We start from the raw sequence: 21,706 nt of genomic DNA on the forward strand, positions 1-21,706 counted from the left end.
AAAAAAATACCCACACATAGACACACACACGTGTATATATATATCTATATATCTATATATTTATATATATATAGGCACATAAAATCTTCTGTTGCTTTCCAAACTGAACCACTTTCCCTGGTCCTTGTACTACGTGTCCTAAAAACACAAACAAACGGAAAAAGCAAAACCCAAAATAGCTCAAGACCATGTTTAAGACGTGACAGTTTGGACCGGGGGTGTCCGAAGGTGGCGCTGGCACCGGTGCCCCGCGCCTCGATCCCGAGGCAAAGCCCGATCCCGAGGCAAAGCTGAGCCTGCGGGTTGGGCTCTGCTCCCGGCGCGACCGCCGCGGCCGGGTGCAACCGTGCAGCCTGGCGCGACGGCGCTGGGGGGGCTGCGGGGTGCATGGAGGGGACCGCGGGGAGGAGCTGCAGGGTGCATGGGGGGAACCGCGGGGTGCACAGGCCCCGGGAGCAGCCCTCGAGCCCCCCCCCCCCAACGCCTCTTTGGGAGAACGGGAAAGAAAACGAAGCCGAAAGCAGCAGCAGCAGCAGCAGCAGCAGCAGCAGCGGGGGGGCGAGCGGGTGCCTCTTTGCACCCTGTCCTTGTCCAGGCCACCGCGGGGCTCCCGGCAAGGGACGCGCCCGCGTTTCGGGAGCCTCTCCCCCACTTTGGGGCACGGGCACGGGCACAGCAGCATGACGGCTCACGTCCCGAGCGAGGCACGAGGAGGCAAGGCGGTGCGAGGGCTGGGCGGGCGACATGGCTCCGTCACAAACCCGCCCCGGCTCTCGGGGAGGAAGAGGGGGCAAGCGGCAGGAGCGCGGTGCCGGACCTCGCTGCAAGCTCCGCAGCGGCCACGAAGCAACGGCACTTGGGATCCTGCCGACGCTTGGGGGCCGGGCTGGGGGTCTTTTTTTTTTTTTCCTTCTTCTTTTTTCTTTTTTAAATTCCAGCTCAAGCTCGGGCGGTGCAAGGCCGCGGGAGGCGTCGCGGCGGCTAGTCGAAGCCGTGCCAGTCGCTCTGCTCCGAGTCGTACTCCAGCTCGGCGCCGATGCAGCGCACACCGTCCAGGAGCATCGGCGTGCCGTGGTGCCGATCTGCGGGACAGGAGCGGCGCGGTGGCGGCACGGACAGAGCCCCACGCCACGGGGACCCTAGGTGCAGGTGCAGCCGGCGGGACGGAGATGTCCCAAAGCTGCAGCTGCAGGCATTGCCCCCCCCCGCCCCTTGCACCATCTTACCGGACAAGAAATGTCACATCTGCTCATTCGGCTAATTAGGAATCGATAGGAAGGAGCAGGCGCCCTTCCCAAGGGCACATGGTGGGAGGAAGGAAAGAGAGGCTGGAAAAACACCCCGGTGCCGGAGCCTTCAGGGACCCAGCTCCCGCGTTAGGGGACAGCGGAGGGGAGCAGGACCGTGGGTGCCGGTGCCACTGGACGGGCGTCTGGCCCCGCTGTTGTCCCCAGCGGGATTTGCCCAGCCCGGTCTTCAGCCCCTCTGGCAGCGGAGGCTGCAGCCCTCCGTTCTCCTTCCCTTATCCGACCCCTTCCTGGTCACGCCACGCCCGGCCTGGCCCTTTCCAAGGGTTTATACCAATGTGAGATGCAAAGACAAACCCTGCCTGGGCTTGATTCCGAGGCAGCCGAAATACCAGGCTCGGTGCTCTCCAGCCTGGCCAGCGATCCGAGGAGGCGGCCGGGAGGCAGGATGGGTCACGAACCCGGGCTGTGGTTTCCCACGAGAGGGCCCCGACTCCCCATTTTATTTAGGGTTTTAAGGAAGGCACTGGTGGCAGGGAAGGACGAAGCCAGGGCGGTCCATCAGCCACAGGCTCAGCAAGGAGCTGGGAAAGCCGGGAAAGTGCCCGACCGGGCACGACCGCAGGTGCGGAGCTCGTCTGTGGCTCGCGCGGCCGAGTAATGGGATGTAATTACCTCTGGGGGAATGGGAGCTCCGGGAGGCCGCTCCTCGGAAGGGAACGGAGAGCAACGCGCAGCCCCATCCGAGGGGATCCGCAGGCGGCTGAGCCCGGCCGGGCACAGCCACGACCCGGTGCAGAGGCCGAGCGCCCCGGAGGCTCGGACGGCGGCGTGGTGCCGGAGGCAAGAGGGGGCCCACGAGCGGGGCTGGAAGCCGGGAGGACTCCGGCCATCACGACGGAGGCTCCGCACAGCGTGCCGGGGCGGCGAAACCCCGGAGCCGCTCGGACGGAGGCGCCAGGGCTGCAGCAGCGGGGTCTCCCGGACCTCCCGGCCTTGCACCCCATCGCCAAACCCCCCCCCACGGCGGGACGTACCCATGACGCGGGCCTGGACCACGACCTTGAGGCAGGCGCCGGCGCCGGTCTCGCTGGAGAGCAGCATCTCCTCCCTCAGGACGCCTTCCCTGTGGGCCGTGTACTCGCACTTGACGCTGTAGCCTGCGCGGGGACAGAGAGGGGCGCTGGGAGCCGGGCCGGGGCGCGAGGGCCGCCGTCCCCGCTCCGCGCCTCCGTTTCCCCCACCTGCAAAACAGAGAGGAGGAGGCTGAGACCTGGCAAAACTCAAAATGTCATGCAAAGCCCTTGGTGCCGGCCGAGCCGGTCCGGGCAGCGCCGTGCGTCCCCCAGCGCCGCAGCCCGCTGCAAGGCAGCCGTGCCGAAAGCAGGCGCAGCGTGCCAGACCCTTCGTGGCACTGGGCGGATCCGATAACGGCCAGAGCAGCCGTCACGGCATTCCTGCCCTTGCAAGGAAAGTCCCCGGCAGACCTCAGCCGCGAAACAAGCCGAAAACGCACCAAAGCGAAGCGGCGCCCGCATCGCGCCACGCCGCGCCCGAACGGCGGCGCCCAGCACAAACGCCAAGCGCAGGAGCAGGACGGGCGGAGAGGAAGGTCGCGGAGCCCGGGAGAGGCGTTGCAGCCGGAGCGGCCCCCATAAATCACGGCTGCCGACTGATGCAGGCGGCTTCACCCCGCTGCCTGCAGCAGACAGGGTACCGCCGACGTTTTGCAGCAGCTCACAGCGGGTCGCGGGCTCCGCGCGGCTGTCCGCGCCCTTCGGACCGCGCCGTGCCGCTCTCCGACGCGGCAGCCCGGTACCCGTCCAATGGGGCGAGAGGGGATCCGCACCGCTCCGGCCAGCCAAAACCACCGGGAGCTCCCAGCTCCCAGCCCACGGCTTTTTTCCCCCTGCTTGGTGCCAGGGTGGAGCGGGGGCTGCTCGGGTCCGGCTCTGCCATCAGCCGGCGCCAGCGTTGCAAGGAGACCGGTGAACCCCCCCCCCGAAAGGAGCAGCTCGGCGTGAGCGGGGGCCGCGCACCCCCAGCCCCGCTCCGTCTCCCGGCGCGGCCGCCCATTCGGAGCCTGCAGAAAGACGCATCTGGCAGAGCCGGAGGATGTAATTTCCTTCAATTCCAGGGAGAAAAGGGAAAAAAAAAAAAAAGAAAGAAAGAAAAGAAAAAGCGCAATATAAAAATAAAGGGGAGGCGGAAGAATAAATTGCTCCGGCCTTTCAGCTGAAGCGAGGCATTAGTCAAAGCTCGGCGGCACGGGGACGCGCGCTCGCTGTGAGTAAGCGCCGCACGTGGCTCGGCCGCCAGCGCTCGCGTACACGTGGGGGCTGGGGAAGTTTCAACAGCAATAAAAGTGCCAAAAAAAAAAAAAAAAAAAGAGAAACCCCACCGAGTGCCGATTTGCAGCGCGGGGCTCGGGCTCCCTGAGCGTTCCCGACAGCCGCGTCAGCGCCGCGAGGTTCGGCCGCGGGGCTTGCAAGCACCGGCCCGTGCGAGGGGGAACGGGGCGGACGGAGAAGCAGGAGGGTGGGAAGGGCGACGGCTCGGGAACGGCTCCTCGACGCTCCGCGGTGGAGACGTGCAGCCCCCCCGCGGCTCCCGGAGGCCGGGAAGGGCAGGCGCCGCCGCACGGGCTGCAAGCCCCCGGCTCGGCGGTGCTCGGGCGCCCAGGGCGAGCGACGACGCTCCGACGACTCCTGGGGCCCGGGGTCACCCCGCGGCAAACCGCGTGCATGCAAACCCCAGCACGCACGTGCAAAAACCAGCGCGTGTGCAAACACCAGGGCACACGCAGACAGCAGCCACTCGGCTCCCGGATGCGCCCGGGGCTGGAGCCGGTGCAGACGCAGAGACGATGCAAACACAGCTGCTACCGCACACGCGCTCCGCAACAATCCGCGTTTCGTCATTAACCGTGCGGATCCCCCCACGTCGCTGCCACCTCTCCCCGCCGAAGCCTTCACCCAGCGCAGGGTTGGGGGGCTCTTGGCAGCAGCGGCTCCGGCCGCTCTGGCCCCACTGCGAGAGCCTGGGGTCCCCGAGACGGCTCGGCCCCACGGGGCGCCCAGCTGGTAGAAGCCCGGGGCTCGTGGACAAGGCCGGCGGAGCGGGAGCGTGCCGAGACGGAGCCCCGCGCAGAGCCAGCGCCGTGCTCCCATGGCTCCACTCGCGCAGCGGCTGGAGCCACGCTGCAGCTTTTCCCCTCCAACCATTGAGGAAAATCGGGCTCGGAGCAAAGGCGCCGACCTGTGCCCGGAGCCAGGACGTGCCGCCCCTGTGTCCATCAGGGCTGGGCCCCGAGCAGAGGGGCTGGAAGTTGAGCAGGATAAATCCCAGCCGGGCTGCACCGGGGAGCCCCGCGCCAGCTGGCAAAGCTCCCCGCTCCGGTGGCGAGCCGGACTCGCTCACCCCACGACGGACACGCTGCTGTTTGCCTGCAAACGTGAATGAGCTGAAAACAGACATTTCTTCCCAGATTTGGGCCAGAAAGCACCCGAGCTGCGAAGGGAAGAGGGAGGCAGTGGGAAGAGCCCGATCCCGCTGCCAGGAGCGCCGCGGGGAGCATTTATCCCCTTCGGAGGGGACCAGAGGTCCTGCCACCACCTGCGGCTCCCGCCCGGCGCCGTGACCCCTCTCCAGGATCCCGACTGCTCCTGGCAGGCCCAGAGTCACCGAGGTCTCCGAAGGGCACGCCGGCTCCGATCCTCACCCCGCCGGGAGCCCCATCCTTGGCAGCTTTTGAAGGATGCGCTGGCCCCAGGCGAGCGCCGGGCTCCTGCGAGGCTCCAAGCGAGCAGCGCCTAAGTGCTCGGCTGGATCAGGGCCAGCGGCGCCGGGAAGGGCTGCGCATCCCGTCCTCCCGCCAGCAGAACGCCCCGGGCGAGACGCCGGAGCGCAGCCAGGAGGGGGGAGGCAGACAGCCCCGTGGGAGCCGGGAGGGGACGGAGCCGCGGGAAGGAGCGTGCAGCAGGAGGAGGCCGGCGGAGCCGCGGCACAGGCACAGCGCAGAGCGAGGGCTAAAAATAATAGCACATCTGGACACTGTTCGGCAGGTTCCTGGATTAAAATGCCACAAAAGCAGCTCTCCAAGCGCACGGGTCGGGGTCAGGCATCTCCCAGGAGGCGCAGTGGAAACACGGATTCCTTCTCCATGGAGTAAAACTCTCCGACGCAGCGCCAGAGCGGGACAAAATCCAGCACGCGCGGCCTCCGAAGGGCGCCGGGGAGCGTCGCTGCGGCCGGCGGCCCCGGACTTCTCTGCAAACCCCCCATGGGTGAACCCATTCCCATCCCGAATTATCCCGACTGTCAGGGAGCGCTTCCCAACAGCTGAGCTCATTGCCGCCGCTGCCTTTATAAAAGCATATGGTGTCGGGACTAAACATCGCCCTCGGCATTAGCAGCTCCCGCACGGTGCTAGCGGTACTCGCTCCCGACGCTCCCGCGTTCCGGCTGAGCCACGGTAGGGAACGGGCACTAGGTCGGCCTGACACTGCAACGCCAGCAGCCATCTCCGGGCTTGGGAGAGACACGAGGCTGGAGGTTTGGAAAGGGCTTCGAAGGATGATCGTTCATCAAGGTCCCGTGTGAAACATCCCCTCGAGATTAAAGCCGTCCGCCAGCGAGTCCTCCACTCCGGGGCTGCCGGGGGCACTCCGATGAGGGACTCCGGCTCCCCGGCTTGTCCCCCGAGCAAGATGAATATTCCCCCCGCTGCAAACGGCGGGGCAAAACGGCCCCGAGGGTTTGTCACTTTGTGCGGCACCAATTTTCATTCTTACCTTTCATCCTGCCCCCGGCTGGGAATCGGGCTGCAGCCGGGGAGGTGGCGGGTCGGTGCCACCCCGTGCGCCCGGGGAGCAACGCCGGGACAGGAGCAACGCCGGGATGGGCACGGAGGGGAACGCGGTTCGGGGGTCCGGCCCTCACGCGCATCCGTGGGGAAACCTCGGCCCTGAGCTGGCGGCACCGTCCGCAGCCGGGATGCAGAGGAGCAACCCCGGAGCCCGGCACGGCCGCGAGCCGCTGTCGTCCTCCCAACCATCGTCCCCCCCCTGGCAGCTCATCCGCGAGCACGTTTCATCCGCGCTCCTTGGAGGACCCCAACGCGAGCCGGACGGCTTCTCCCACCCGCGGCTGCTCCCGGGGGCTCGTGCGGGGCTGGAAGCCCCCCGGTCACTCGCAGGCTGCGCTAACGCGAGGAGCGGGTCCGGAGCGCCGGAGGGTCCGTGGCTGCAGCCCCCCGGGGCCAGCCGGCACGCGGACGGGGACCTCTTACCTTCGGACACGGGGGTGATGCTGATGACTTTCAGGTTGAGGTTGGGCAGGGGGACGGCGCAGACGTCCTTCCCCAGCCGCTGCACCGGCGGCAGGAGAAAGGTGATTTCGTACTTGTGCAAGATCTTCAGGAACCCGACCTGCGAGGGGGCGGAAGGAGAAACGCTCAGGTCGCTCCGCTCCTCCGGCCCCGCGCGATCCCGCGGCGCTCCGACCCACCGACCCTCCCGGGCACCCGGCGTCCGGGCGCACCCGGAGCTTTGCCACGGCCCCCGCGGGCGGAGGGGACGGGATCAGGGCCAGGCTGGCAGCAGCAGGGCGGGGAAGGGCCGTTTCACTAAAAAAAATAAAATAAACCACACAAACAGAAAAATGGAATGAAAACACCTATTTGCGCTGCACTAAAGCGGCGAAAATAATGAGTTCTGGGCAAAGCGCTGTTAATAACGATCCTTCGGTATTTTGGGAGCAGGAGACCAATTTTCCGGGTCTAATTTGCAAAACGTTCAGCTGCTGTTTCTGGTCTCCGAAAGCCCAGGCGCTTGCAAGAGCCGGCACGCAGGCGTCGTTTATTCGGCATCGTGACGAAGCCCAGAGCCTTTTCGCCGCGAGGACACGAGCCGAGGGAGCCGGCCGCCTGCCGCGGCGAGGAGCGGCCAGCCCCAGGGGCCCGGCTTGCCGGCTCGGGAGCTCTCCGACGGTTTGCCGCATGCGGAAGCGGAGCGCGGCAGCTACAGCGGAGAGGAGAAGAGCGAGCGGATCCCGCGCGCCGAGCGGGTCGGCGGCCGGAAAGCTCCCCTGCTCCGCGGCAGAGGACGGCGCAGAGCGAGCAGAGCCCCGGGACGACCCAGGTCCCATCCTGCACTGGCCCAGCCACCGCCTGGAAGTCACCAGGACCCAGCTCGGCCCTGGAGCAGCTCCATCACCTGAGCCAGAGCAAAATAAAAGATAAATTAATCCCTGCTGTCCCCTGGAAGGAAACGCACTGGCGTTCGCGCTGGGGACCGCAGCACGTGCCGGGTCCCCACCTCCTCTGGCCAGAGGGCTTTACAGCCGGCGACGCTGTTCCTCCACGCGCAGGGCAGCGCCGCAACGGGAAACCGACAGCTGCCTCGCCTCGGCGCTGGCATTTTGTGTGTGTTCACGCACACAAATATATAAATACACATATAAAATGCAAGCACATGCAATACAGAAACCAAGGCAGAGTGACAACAAAGTCCAGCTTCGGGCGTTTGTAGGCCAGCGAAACATCTGTGGTTATTGGCCCAAAAGAGATTTTTTTATCCATATCAGCGAGGACGCGAAGCTCTCCGGCCACCTCTGCGCACGCGGGGCGAGCGAAGCGCAGAGGAGCCGCAGCACCGAAGGTCCGAACCCCGCAGAGACTGTCCCTGCGCAGGGACGCTCAGGCACCAGCTCCCGTTGGCGCTCTGCTATATTTAAGAGAAAAGCAGTTAAATGCAACCCGACACCTCCGCCTCTCCGCTCGCAGCGTGTTTTGGGCACGGTCGCAGCCAGGAGCAGGGCTCGTCCTGCTCCGCCTTTAGCGGCGGCCTGGAGCGGCCAAGACGCGGCCGTGCCGCTAACTCCAGCGGGAGAACCGCCGCCACCGGCTTGCCCGCGGCCCATCCGTGCTGGGAACCGCGCGCCGCTCTCCGGGAGCCCCGGCAGAACGCTGCGTTTCACAGGCTGAGAAAACAACCGCCGTAAGCGGCAAGTCGGCAATTGCTAAGCAATTCGCAGCAATTTTTAGGGCAATAACCCATCATCCGCCCTGCACAAACAACTGACTCAGAGCTCAAAAGGGAATCGCAAACGGCTCTGCTTCGCACGACACCAAAACGACGGGGCTTCGCCTCCCGGGGAAAGGGCGAGCGGAGAGCGGCGGCCCCCGCGGCCCCGTCTCCCCCTCCGCGCGGGCACCCAGGGGGGTTCTTTGCAAACGGCTGCCCATTCCCTTTCTCGTCTCATCCACCGCGTGACCCTCCAGGAAGCGTCAGGACTGTCTGGTTGCTGCCCACAGCAGCCGAGGAGCATCCCGCGCCGTCCCGGAGAAGCAGGAGCATCCCAGAGCTGCAGCAGCGCCCGCGCGGGATGGAGTGGGACCCGCTGCCCCTGCAGCCGGCTCACACCAGTGCCCAATCTTGATGGGCACAACCACATGCATGTCCCTCGTCCTCTGGGCCGAGCACCCAGGAAAACCCCCTATCCGCATGGAAACAGACTGTTTTGGACCTGCACTGATTTTTTTCCTGCAGGCAGGAAGCCAGGAGCAAGCAGAGCTGCAAACTTTTGGCTTCAAGTCACCCTGGGGCTGCAAGAGCAGCAGGAGCAGCAAGGGACCCTCCTCTCTCCCCATCCCTGCACCGTCCAAGGGAGGGAGCAGTGGAGACACTTCCCGCCACTGGCTCCGATGCTCCCAAGACCAGGATGGGATCCAGCTCCCGGCGCAGCTCTGCAAGGCCGGGAAGGGGCCTGGTGCCATCCCTCGATGGAGCCGTGGCCGCCAGCGCAGGGCACCCGGCCGGGAGGATCCCACACCGCCATTTCCCCATCGCAGGCTCTCCCTGCTCCCGTGCACTGGCACCGGACCAGGCACCGCTTCCGACTGCCGGAGCCAGAATCCATCTTCGCTCCCTTTTACAACCCCTTGGACGGCAGCTTTCCACCGGCTTTGCTGTCGGCTTCACGCCAGGTGTGGCAGCCGCAATAAAACGACTCTGGGCAGAGTACGAAACCCCGGGACAGCCCTTCCTTCCGCCTGGGACGCGGGCTGCTCCCCCGCGCCGAGGAGGACGAAGGTGGTCGGGCCGCGGCTCTTTCCCCCTTTTCCTAGCAGGGAAACGGCAATTCATCCGCAAAAGCCTCATTGCACCTTTCCCCAAGGCCAACGCAGGACGCGGCGGGAGGTCACATCCCGGGGATGCAGCAGCTCCCACCTTCACGCCGGAGGCTCCAGGAGGGCAGACAGCCCGGAGCCCAGGGACACAGACATACAGATGGGCGAGCTGCAGATCTGCTCAGACTTCAGGCCTCCAAGTCGCTTCCGCGGTGCCAGTTTCAAGCCAAGACCTGGCTCCCGTCAAAGCTCACAGGTCTCCGGTGCCAGAGCCTCTCTCTGCGTCCGGGGCTCAGCGCCAGTTTGTCCAGTGAGGAAGCAGCGATTCCCTGTGGCCCCCGGATGCTCCCGTCGGATGGCCGAGCCCCAACCCTACCCGGCAGCCGGAGGCGCAGCCCCGGGATGGCAACACACGCTCGGCTCCACCAACTCCCCTGGGATGCCAGAGGGAAATCAGGGCCAAACGCAAAGTGTTATTAAACACAAATCACTGTTCCCGTCACCTCCGCCAGGCCCCAGGCTGGTTCGGGAGCTGCTATCAAATCCAAGCCGACATTAAAACCCTCGTGAGATCACAGTGAGGAATTTCAGCTGATTCAACGCATCTATTATTCACAGCCATCCGCGAGCGTGCTGCTGGGAAGAGCTGTCACAAGCCCACGTACGTTCCCATTAATTCCAGACCTGAGGTTTCCTTGGGCACCGAGCACGGATAAGTCACGGGACTCCAGTTTGCAAACAGCCCCCGTAGCGCAATGAATCTTGCAAAAACGAAGCTCCGGAGCTGGCTGCTCGCCTTCCCGTACGGCTGCTGCCGCTCTCCGTAGGTCGGCTGCTGTCCCGAGACGGCCCCATGCCGAGCCCCGGCACAGCACCGCCGGCACAGGGCACGGTTTTGGTTTGGGGGCATCCACGCAAACAGCCCCTTTCTGCCACCTCGGATACCCGGCAGAGCAAAGCTCTGTCCTTGGCTTGCAGATGGGGAAACTGAGGCACGGAGCCCGGCTCCCGTGGGATGCCTGGCTCCCGCAGGATGCCTGGCTCTCTGGAAGCACCGGTCGGACAATCGCTCCCAGTTTCTCCGCAGCCACGAGTGCAGTTATCCCTCTCCCGTCACGTGGAGACCGCAGCACGGCTCCGGGCCGACCAGAGGCAGCAGGGACAGCCTGAAAGAACAACTTCCAAGAGGGCTGAGGCAAACTCTTCCCATGATTTCCGACACTTTATCCATGAAATGCAGCGAGTTCCCACAGCAGATGCCCAGCTCAGGAGCCTGGACGCCCTTTTCCACCAAATCTTCCTTTACTTGCGATTTGAACGCAACCAGCAGCGGCCAACTTTGGGCCAGAGCAGGAGAGTTTGGCTCCCAGTGGGGGAAACGGATTTTTGGCTTGATGAAGGCAGGGTAAAATAGGAAAAAGCATCTTAAATAACGTCTGCTGGGAAGAGAAACACTGCTGCGGGAGGGAGGGAGGGAACGAGGAGGAGCGGCACCGCGCCGTGCTGGGGCGGACGGGCTTGGCAAAGCCGGCGAGCGCTGCCGGCACCTCGCACCGCAAGCCCAGCACCGGCCTCTCCGCGAGCTTGTCTGCTGGCAAAAACACACGGGCGAAAGGAAAACCCCGACTTGCTCTCTGGAGGGCAACAGGGAGCCGGGGGGAATCGCGGCCCGGACAAGGCGGCTGCAACGGAGACGGGCAAAGCGTCCTTGCTGCTGGCCTTTACTCCCAAGGTTAATTCTCGCTTGCTCTTAGCGGGCAGCGCCTGGCTTCCCACGGATGCCTGCTCTCAGCCGAAGGCAGCCCCACGGAGAGGCTCCCTAAAGGGAAAAGGGGAGAGAACTAGGGGGGAGCGTGCGCACAGCACCGGGGGGGGAAAGGCGTCCTGCCCACGCGAGCACCAGCACCGCAGACCGAGAGGGGACGGAGCTGCCTGCGGCCCTGGGACCAGCCTGCCTCCTCCGGGAAAAGCCGGCAAACCTGCAAAAAACCGGCATTGCCTCGCGGGCACGGACCCGTGCGGAGACACGAGCAGCCCTGTGCGACCGCGGGGACAGGGGGTGGCACGGGGCTGCTCCGGGGACCCCCAGCCTTTGGAAAAAGCCCTCCCCGATCCAACCGCCCGCAGCTCGCGGGGCTGCAAACGGGCGCTGCCGATCTCACCGCCCCGGCCGGTCCCGCGGCTCTCACCTTCACGAGGAAGTTGCCGTCCTTCTCCTGGGTGACCATGACCACGGAGTCGTGGAGCTTCTCGTCGAAGTGCACGTGGCCGTGTGCCCCCTCGGCGGGCTGGCTGGGGGCGAAGCGCACGCCGCCCGCCTTCGCCTTGGCGCCTGCGCGGGGACAAGAGAGGAGAGAGGCCGCCGTCACTCCGCTGCCGCCCGGGGACGCGCGCGGCTCCGGGTCCCCCGCTGCACGGGAACGGGGCTCGGTCGCGCGCAGCCCGGGCTGGGTCACCCGAGCGGAGGGGGAACAGAGCTGGGAAACCTGCAGACGCAGCAGCCCTCGGATCGCATTTGAGGCCGGGGGTCTCCGGCTGCCGAACTCGGAGCAGGCACGGGGCAAAAGCCGTCAGTGCCGTGGGCTTCGAGGGGGGCTGGCGCAGGGCAGCGACGCCAGTGCAAGGGATTCCCCAGCCACGTTTCCGCACCTTCCTAGCTCAAAGACTTTGGAGGCTGGAGCCGGTGGAGGGTGTTCCTCATGCTCTGCTCCGAGTTATCCCTGCCAGCGGGAGGCCCCGGGAAAGGGGCTGCGGCGCAGCGGCACGAGAGCCAGGCGCTTGGCGAGCGCGGCATTCCCAACCCCAATCCCCTCTGCGCCGGGGTTGCAACACCTGCGTTTCCCCGCCGTTCGGAGGCGCCGAACCGAAAGGTTTGCAACCATCCCGGCGTGGGTCTGGCAGAAGGATCCTCGGCAGCGACCGCCTCGCTGCCCCCCGGGATCCCCAAGGCCAGCGGCAAGCAGCGGGCGACCCGGGATGTCGCAGCGGCGCTCGTTTCCCAAGCGGCTCGGCACGGAGGGCAGGGAACGCTGCCAGGCCCTGGAAAAGGCCTCTGCGCCAGGGAAAGAAAACGCAGCCCCCGAAGGGGCCGCGAGCCGGGGTCCCGTGGTGCCGGGGTGCACACGACGCACGGGGCAGCCGCGGCCCTGCAGCCACAGCCCGCGCCGGGTGAGACCTGGAGAACCGCCTGGGAAAGGGCCCCAGAGAGCCGGACGGGGCGGGTGCAAGCAGGAAGGACGCCGGGAGGCCGCAGCAGCAAACCCCACAGCAAAACCCGTCGCCGCAGGAGGCCAGAAACGCAGCCGGCTCTGCAAAGGGGTCGGGAGCGCTCCCGCAGAGCGGCTCCAGCGGCGCAGATCCCCCTGGGGCTCGGCAAAGCCACCGGCCACTGGGAGCGGGGATGCAGCACGTCTGTCTGCTTGCAGAAGGATCAAAAAGGGGACTGACGGACAGACAGGTGGCAGCTACCTCCAGGCCTCTATTCCCACGTCTCCTTCTCGCCGCTCCTGGAGAAGAGGGTCGGGGTCAGCAGCGAAGCTGCTCTGCCCCTCACGGGGACGCCCACGTGCCCAGGGATGCGGAGCCGGCCCCCGGGGTCCCGCGAGGCCGAGCGGCAGGTGGCAAACCCACTCACCAGCCACGCCGAGCGCATCCATCTGGCAGCGCGTGCGCGCGCGCGTGGAGCAGATTGCTGCGTCCTTAAAGAAAAGGCTCTTTGTGCCGCAGCAGGCTCTCCAAATTACCGAAACGCAACAGAATTAATAACTCGGCATTGTGCAGCCTGAGCAGCTTGGCAAAACCCACTGCTCCGCGCGGAAGAATTAAAAAAAAAAAAAAAAAAAAGGGATCCGAACGCTTGCAGGGCAACACGACTGCGTGCAGCCCGGGAGCCGCCTCGCCCTCGGGAAGGGGATGGGAACAGCGCCGTTCCCAGCTGGGGACGGGCGAGGGGTATTGCTGGGAGCTGGATACGGCTCTCTGGATGCTGGGCTGCGAGACGGGTCGAGCCTGAGCCACCCAGACTGATCCCAAACGGCAGCTGGGGAACGCACGTTGCAGCCTGAGGGTTCGCGCTGCGCAGCCCCTCGGCTGCAGTGGGCTCCGGCGTCGGAGGAGCCGAGCCCTCTGCTCCACCAGGAGACCAGCACGGAAAATCCCGCGAGCTGCGTTTGTCAGCGGAGGGGAGCGAGCGGGCGCCGGGCACGCCGCTCGGGGCGGCCGCCAGCCCCGAGGGCAGCTGTCCTCGCAGAGCCCGGTTAACTAACACGGGCTGCACCGGCAGGGCGAGCGCCCGGCCGCACGGGAACGAGCCCGGCGAGGCGGCCAGCAAAGAAATCAGATTAGGGATTAAATTTAATCGCGCATCTTCCATGCATCCAAGCGGCGAGGGAGAGGCAGGCAGCAGGGAGAGTCGTTAACGCTGGCGGCTGCGTGAACCAGCCCGGGGCAGACTCGTGGAGGGGGGGGGGGAAACCTCCCGCAGCGAGGAGCCTCACCTTCGTCGCCGCAGGAGGGTCCCCGAGACCCGGCTGCCTGCAGCCAGGTCTGGATCCCACACTCTCCCCTGCTCCGTAAGGCCCGTGTCGCGGGGTCCCGGAGCAGGAGGGGAGCCGCGGCTGCCCGCAGGCTCCGCTGCGCTCAGGGTCCCCCGTGGCGGCACAGGGCAAAGGGGCAGCGAAGGGCTCCACACCCCACCGACCGCGCGCGTGGGTCCGGGCCCCCTTCCCCAGCCCCAGGGCAAGGACGGAGCAGGACCGAAATGCCGCCCGGGAACCCCGCGCGGTGGCTCTCCCCGGGACACGGCACTTGCCCAGAAGCTGGGAAGGGGTCGGATCACGCACGCATGCACACACGCGCCTGGGAGCGATCCCAAACCACGAAGCTGCGGGGGTCCCCGGCGAGCCTTCGCCACGCTGCTGCCCCGAGGGTCCCGTTGGACAGCACGAGCCCCACAGCGCTGGAAATACGGCAGCGCAGGGCACCCGCTCTGTCCTTTGGGATCCCTACAAAGGGCCAGGAGCCAGCTCCAGCGCTGGGAAAGCTGCCGACGACTGCTGCAAACAGGGCAGGGGCCGGCTGGGGAACCCGGCCCCTGCAAGAGGGGGGGGCGGCCGGAGGCACTCGCACGCGGACGACCCGCCTGGCTACAGTTCAGCAGCAAAAGCCGGACCAGCCACCCGGACAAGTCTTTAACGCAGGAGGAAAAAGGCTCCCGGGCTCGGAAGGCCCCTGGGGATGACGAACGACGCGCGATGGAGCCATCCCACGACCCTGCTCGTTCACCCCGGGGAAGGAGAGGCAGATATCGGAGGAAGCGAGGCGCCAGCGGCCGCGTTGAGCGGGGGGAATCACGCCCAGCGGGAGCACAAAGAGCCGCGCGCTCTTTGTCTGGGCGGCTCGGCGAGGCGCAAAGCCGGCCGCCGCCGGGGACAGCGCGCCAGCGTCCTTCCCGGGTCACTCGCAGCACCCCCCCAGCCGCCTTTCGGGGAGACGGCCGGGATCCGGAGCCGAGCGGCCATCCCGGAGCGGCTCTGCCCTCTGCAGCTCCCACGTCCCGGCAGGGCAGCGGTTCCCGAGCCGTGGGGCAGCTCCGGCAGAGCCGGCAGCCCATGCTCACCGTGCCGGGGTGCGCGGCGCTGCCGAGGGACGGCGGGTCCCGCTTCGGCGCGGGAGGAACACCAAACTTTGGGATCCACAGCCGGCCCCCCGGGAAGCAGCCCCGTGCTGACAGCCGGGTCTCGGCGAGCAGGGAGCGAGCGGGCAGGAGAGGGGAGCGACGCCGGGAACTCACCCTTGCTAGCCGTAGCCATGTAGCCCCGGAGCAGCCGTCCTCGCGCGCCACTTCACAGGGAGCAGCAAACGGCCATGGTCCGAGGCGCGGCAGCAGGTCCCCGTCCGAGCCGGAGCTGCGGAGGGAGGGAGGGAGGGAGGGACACGATTAGACTTTGGGCAGGTCGTCAGGGAAAGTCAGGCTGCGGCTGGCGACCGACCGGGGAGGGCTGCTGCTGCCTCCAGCCGGCTCTGGGAATCCGCCTCCTCCGGGTCCTAGGGCCCGGCCAGGCGGCGCGGATACGGCACGGCAGGGCCGCAGGAGCCCGCGCCGCTCCGGGCACCGTCCCGGCACCCACGGCCGCGCGGCGGAGTTTCACCGCGGCTCAAGAAAGCCCCTTTTCCGCGAGCCGGGGCCCGCGCTGAGCTTTAACCCCGGTTTATCGCTGCTGCCATGAGTCCAAGGCACGGGCAGGGCAGGAGCAATCGGCAGGGCAGGAGCAATCTGCAGGACAGGCGGCTCCTTTTCCTGCCGCGCCGCAAGCTCCCGGCGTGACTCAGGTCACCTCCGGCTGAGCCACCTGCCGGCTCCGGCTCCGGTCTCACGTGCTCGCGGCTCTCACGGATGCAGCCCGGCGCGGCAAGGAGCCTGGCCCGGCGCAGCCCCGACCCCGATGCTCAGCACCACTGGGCACAAAGCGCTCCGTGCCTCAGTTTCCCCACCTCACACCCAGGCAGCTGCAACGGCTGCAACCATCAGCGAAGCAGCCCCGGGAGAAACAAATCCCCCTCGAACCCAGCGTTTACCTAACGCTTGTCTTTTCTCCCCAAATCGCCGCCGTGACCGCTCGCTTGGTCTTTTCCTAAGCAGCCCCGGTCGGGAGAGCTCGCGCGGCAGGAGCCCCCGGGTGCCTGCCGCTGCCCCGGCCCCGCGCAGGGAGCCTCCTCCCGCCCCCCCCCAAGGAGTCTCATCATTCCCTGACTCACCAGCCCCAATTTGGAGATAACCCCGGTGGTTTCCGTAGCTTCCGATCCTTAAAAGCGAAGCGGAGCCGCGCAGAAGCAACAAGTCACGAGCGTCCCCACGGGAGCGTGGGCACAGCCATTCAGCGGGGCCGGCGCTCGGCACGGGCAGGACGGCCGCTCCGCTGCGCCCGGTCCCAAACTGGCAAGCGGATGCGAGAGCTGGAAACACACCGAAGAGGTGGCAAAACCAGCCAGCGCACCCGCGTCACCCTCACGGCGGCAGAGCCAGGATGCACCCGGAGGCAACGAACGCCGGCCTCGGATCCGGCATCAGGCTCCGGAGGGTTCCCAACTCCCAGGGTCAGCGAACTAGGAGCTGCCCTGCTCCAGACCCTGGGAAAGCGGGACCGACCTTGTGCAAGGCAGGATCAGCCTCGCGTGAGGCGGCCCCGTGCACCCAAGCAAAACACAGGGCAGCCCAAATGCAACCGGAAAATCCCAGACAACCGGAGAAACCCCGTCCCAGAAGGAGACGGGGCTGGCGGGAGGTTTAGCCGGCACTTGAGCTCCTGCCCCTCTCCCAGCTTTCCCCTGGGATACAGGGGAGCAAAGCCTTGGAGCAAGACCCGGGACCGCAGGGGTGCCGCAGAATCGGTGCGGGTTTCGCCAAAGGGCGGGCGCGCGGGTGCCAGATCCCAGCTCCGGCGGCTCCCCTGCTCCCTGCAGCCGCCCCGGCGCCTCCGTTTGCAGCCGGAGGACGGCATGCCGCAGCCCTCTGCCCCCAGACCAGCCCGGGGCACCGCGGCACCGGCTCCCAGCACGTTCCAAGCTCCGGGGCAGCCCGGTCCGGCCGCGCTGCAGCACTCAGAGCAGAGCGGCGCGATCTGCCCAGGACACAAACCCGGCATCCAAGATTCCTTTTATCCTTATCTTGTTTATGATCTGCTGGCTGCCAGAAGCAGCGGGGGGGGGGGGGGTTAACTCAAAGCCCATCCGTTTTGCTGAGCACTTCTTAAATTCCACAGGGTGGTTTTTTTTTGAAGACGACTTTTAGCAAGGCATCCGGCTAACGCAGGAGAGACAAGGGCAGAGCAAGCCGGTCCCAGCGGCCTCCCTGCTGCTGCGCTTGGAGGATCCGCATGAAGGGCCAGCGGTCTGGGCGAGCCGTGGCGCCCGGCAGCGTCGGAGCCGTTCCCGTGCCAGGACCACGCTCCAGCGCCCGGTTTCAGCCTGGGACCTGGCCCGGAGACGCGTCGGCGCTGCATCGCCCGGGCGAGCGCAGCTGGCCCCCCACGCGCGGGGGATTTACCCAGGGTTTAGGGGATTTGCAGAAGGAAGGAGCCGGATTAGGGCAAGGAGGAGGGAGACGGGCGGCGAGGAGGAGTCACGAGGGAGGAAGGAAGGTGCCGCAGAGCGCGGAGCGGTCGCCAGGCGGCTCAGCCCTCCAGACCAAGCCAAAACCCTCCCGCGCTGCAAGTGGGGCACAGTCCCGTCCCCCCCATCGCTGCTCCGGCTAACGGGGAGCCGCCCCCAGTCGCACATCTGGGCACAGCTGGGCAGGAGTCCAGCAGTCCCAGCCGCCTCCGACCAAGCGCCGCTGCTGTCTAATCAGCTTAAGCCCATTCATAAATCTCCAGGGTGGGATTTTGGCTCCTGGGCAAGTCCGCGCTCCCGAAAACAGGCAGCGGCGGAGATCCTCCACCTGCACCACCCCGCGCGCATCCCCACGGGTGCTGCGCCGGCGGCACGGCCGGGGCCGAGGAAGTCGAGCCCGAGCGCTAAGCGCATCCCCTCCGCTCCGCTTTAATGGCTCGCTCCTAATGGACCGGGCTCAGTAAATAACTGTAATTGCCCGTCCTTAATCGCGGTCCGAGCGGCGGCGCGCGCAGCGACGAGCGGCCGAGACGCAGCGCAAACCCATCTATCGCGGCGAGTGTCTCCCCGGGGCCCCCCGCGACCCACCAGGGCCGAGGACGGGTGTCCTGCGGCGAGCTGCTCCGCCCAGCACCTTGGTCTGGGAAACGCAACCTGGGAGGAAAAAGCACAGGAATGGGGACGTTTCACTACCTTAGAAGAGCTCGGAGCAGGGCGACGCTCCGGCTGGCGCCGCAGAGCGGGGAGGGAAGACCAGCCGGTCACCAGGGACCGGGCTCGGCTCGAACGGCAGCGAGGGGAGTTCAGGAAGGCGCTGGGAAAGCGTCCCCGGAGCGAGGGCAGCCCAGCGCACAGCCCCGAGGAGGGATTCGGGCGGCGAGGGGCGAGCACGTTTCTCCTCCGCAGGCCGCTCGCTTCGGCTGGCGTCTGCACAAGCTGCACCGCTACACCAAGGCGGAACAAATTCCTCGGGGGGAAAAAAAAAAAGAAAAAATCACTTAAAAGCACCTTCCACGCTGATTGCGTATCTCGGCACATGTTTCCGTGAGCTTTTCAACCCCTTTCTCAGCCCTGACGGTATCAAACCGCTTGCGTTTGCTTTCCCAGCAGCGAAGGCGAGCGCCACGTGCTGTTCTCGCCCCCCCAAGGCTTATTTACCGCGTTCGCCCTACGGAGACGGAGTAGGCGCCTCCCGCCCTCGCCGCGCAGCGAAGCGGGGGGCCGCCCCGCTCCCGCTTCTGGCGCAAAGACCCGGCTGGGGCTCCGCACCGCCGAATTATCCCCCGGGTATGTTACACCCCCCCCCCCCTCGCATCCCCACGGGAGCGGGGGCGCAGGTCCGAGCAAACCTCCTCGGTGCCAGGCCTCTCCCGGGGGAGCCGTGAGCATGGCACCGGCAGGCTCAGGAAAACTGCGGCGTCTCCAGCACCCCGCTGCAGCGAGCGCCGCTCCGTATGCCCCAGCGTGTCCCGGCATCCAGGCTCCAGGATGCCCAGGTCCTCGGAGCAGATCCAGCCGGGCCCTGCCGGCACGGCTATCCCAGCACCTGGCCCCTAGCTAGATGTTTGCCCTGCTCCCGGCGGAGACCTCCCTGCTCTTCCTCGCCACGGGCACCAGAGTGGCCTCCGAGCGTGGCTCTTCCGGGCCGAGCACCCGGCTCCGTGCAAACGCCCGGCCTCGGCGCGCTTCCCAGGTCGGCGGCTCCACGCGTCCCCGGCACCCGAGTCGTTCCTTCCTCCCCGCTTTCGGCTCCCTCTTCTCCTCGCTCCCAAACGAAGCGACCGGCTGCTCCCAACCTGCCTCCGAGGAGCAGCCCATCGCTCGTCCCACTAATTCCCTTTCAAACTCGTTTACCGCTGACGGGGCGAAATCTGCCGTAGCCCTCCGCTCCGGCATCGCGGCCGCCGCTCCTGCCCTTCCCAAGGTCGCGCGGCGCGAAGGAATAAAACGTCCCAGCTCCGGCGGCTGAGCGAGGCCGCGCCGTGCCGGACCCCGGCCCAGCTCCAGCTTCCCGCCGGCCGGTAGCCGGCTCGGCACGAGAGCCGGGACGAGGGCGGCCCCGCGACGGAGACGGATCCACGCTCCCGGCCGCGGCGGGGAGGCACCAATCCACGGGGACGGACGGGCAGCGGCGGGACGCTGCGCAGCCCCAGGACGGCACCTCCCTGTTTATATACTTATATATTTACATGTTTATATATTTATATATTTACATATTTATATGTTTATATATTTACATATTTACATACGCATATACGTACCCCCAGGCACGGCTCCCACCCCGCACAGGCTGGGTGCGGGCAGCCCTGGACACACACCCCCCCCCCCCAGGGCAAACACTGGGCCACGGCCAGGGGCAATAAGCCTGGTGGGGGGGGGCAGTGCAGGGGCAATAAATTTGGGGGGGGAAGGGTGCAGGGGCAATAAACTTGGGGGGAGGAGGGTGCAGGGGCAATAAACTTGGGGGCAATAAACCTTGGGGGGCTGCAGTAACCCCGGACTGGAGTGGGGAGGGGGCTGTGACCCCATGGGGGGGCACCAGGACCCCCAGGCTGGGGGCAGTAACCCCATGGCGGGGGGGGGGGGGGAAAGGGGGCAATAACCCCAGACTGGAGGGGGGGGCAATAACCCCGTTGGGGGGTAATAACCCCGTGGGGGGGGGGGGGGGGGACACACCAGCACCCCCGGGCCGGGACAGTCACCCCGGGGGGGGGGGCGGTTCCCCGTCGCGCCGCCCCCCTCCCGCCCCCGCCCGCACTCACCGGCCCGGCCCGGCCCCGCGCTCCCCTCGGCGCCGCCGCGCTGCCCGCGCCCCAGGTGCCCGCTGCCGGGACACGCCCCCAAACCTTCCCATTGGCCCGCGCCTGACTTAAACGCGCGCTCCCCCTCCGCCCATTGGCCCTCCTCAGCGGGGGACACGCCTCCCCGCGGCTCCCATTGGCTTCGGTTCCTTGCGGGCGTTGCGAGGCCCGCGCCTCCCCAGCGGCCCGCGCCGTGGGCAGGGTGGTTTCCGCGGGGCGGGCCCTGGGGGGCGTGGTTTGTGGATGGGGGCGTGGCCAAGGGTGGGTCGCAGCCAATGGGGAGCGGGCGTGGGGGAATGTATCGCTTTGGGGGGCGGCCACGTGGGGGGGGGGGTGCGCGGCGCCCCCGATGCGCAGCGCCGAGCACCGGGCGGCAAACGGGGCCGAGCCGGGCCCCGGGGGGCTCCGTCAGCCCCCAGCCCCGCGTCCTCCCCAGGCTGCATCAGCACCCAGCCCAGGGAAGCCAGCGCAGCCAAGCGCTCCCCGGGGTCCTGCGGGGCTCCGGCAGCAACAAGCCAGCCGAAGGGCCCGGGGTTCCCTGCAGCACCTCCTTGCTCTCCCTCGGCCCCTCTCCCCGAGGCTGCGCGATCTGGCTGTTCACCAGCCCCACGCTGGCTTTTGGGGGCCCCTCGGCCGGTTCCTGCCATTGCACGTACCCCTGCGACTGCCGGGTTTTGCTCTGCAAACTGCTCCGCCGTTCGAGCTCCTGCAGAAGCGACCGGCGCTCCCTGCCCCGTCCTGCAGCCTCCCTGCCTGCCGTTACCGAGGGCTGCGGCTCCGCACCGGGCTCCCCGCAGCACCGTCTTGCTGCTCGGGGTACGGCTTTCCATGCGGGCAGCCTCCCGAGCGCAGGCTGCTCGTGGCGCCCGGCTGCAGAGGGGTTTGCGGCGGCTCGCGAGCACCGGTTTGGAACGTGCCCGGGTCCTTCCTGAACCTCGCGGAGCTCGCAGGGCTCTTGCTACGGACAGCCGGCCCAGGACCCTAATGCTGGAGAGAGATTGTGAGGAGGTGGAGGCGGCTTTCCGTGAGGCGGGAACCCGCGTCCAGCTTCCGAAGGACGCCGGGCACCCTGCGGCGGGCAGGAGCAGGCGAGGGAGCCGGTGTCTCCCGAACTCGCTGTCATCCAACTCATGCCAGAGGTTTCCCGTTGGCTGCGGCCAAGCAAGAGGAAGCCCAGGTCCTCGGGACGGAGCAAGCGGATCCGGGAGGTGCTGCCAGCCGGGACCGCTGGTCTCCGGGCCTCCCGCTGGCGTGCCGGGACCGGCCCAAAGTGGAAAACGTTTGGCTGCCTGCGGCATGCCCTGGGCGTGGCTTCACCCCCGAGCACTAACATGTCCAACAGGTGCCACGGGGAAAAGGAGGGCCGAACGCCCACGGATAGGGCCGGAGGATGCCCATCCCATCCCATATGGACCCTA

The 21,706-nt window shown here is 67.1% G+C and overlaps 1 protein-coding gene across 1 annotated transcript; it reads right to left on the reverse strand.

Annotated features, from left to right (window-relative positions):
- Positions 1-37: 37 nt before the first annotated feature.
- Positions 38-20,329, reverse strand: ADISSP (adipose secreted signaling protein). Its single transcript, XM_067298419.1, has 6 exons — positions 20,250-20,329; positions 15,170-15,284; positions 11,568-11,710; positions 6,538-6,676; positions 2,285-2,407; positions 38-1,082 (listed from the first exon to the last, which is right to left on the reverse strand). The coding sequence occupies exons 2-6, from the start codon at positions 15,186-15,188 to the stop codon at positions 982-984; spliced, it is 525 nt and encodes a 174-aa protein (XP_067154520.1). The 5' UTR covers positions 15,189-15,284; positions 20,250-20,329; the 3' UTR covers positions 38-981.
- Between the last annotated feature and the right edge of the window lie 1,377 nt (positions 20,330-21,706).

The sequence above is a fragment of the Apteryx mantelli genome, chromosome 5, assembly GCF_036417845.1.
Source record: "Apteryx mantelli isolate bAptMan1 chromosome 5, bAptMan1.hap1, whole genome shotgun sequence".
NCBI classification, from domain to species: Eukaryota; Metazoa; Chordata; class Aves; order Apterygiformes; family Apterygidae; genus Apteryx; species Apteryx mantelli.

Bases quoted from the DNA above. Each gene is read 5' to 3' on its own strand.
- ADISSP (XM_067298419.1), bottom strand. The intron at 2,408-6,537 runs GTAAGAGGTCCC...GTCCCCGCGCAG, and splicing joins CATCACCCCCGTGTCCGAAG to GCTACAGCGTCAAGTGCGAG. The intron at 1,083-2,284 runs GTACGTCCCGCC...CCTGTCCCGCAG, and splicing joins GGTCCAGGCCCGCGTCATGG to ATCGGCACCACGGCACGCCG.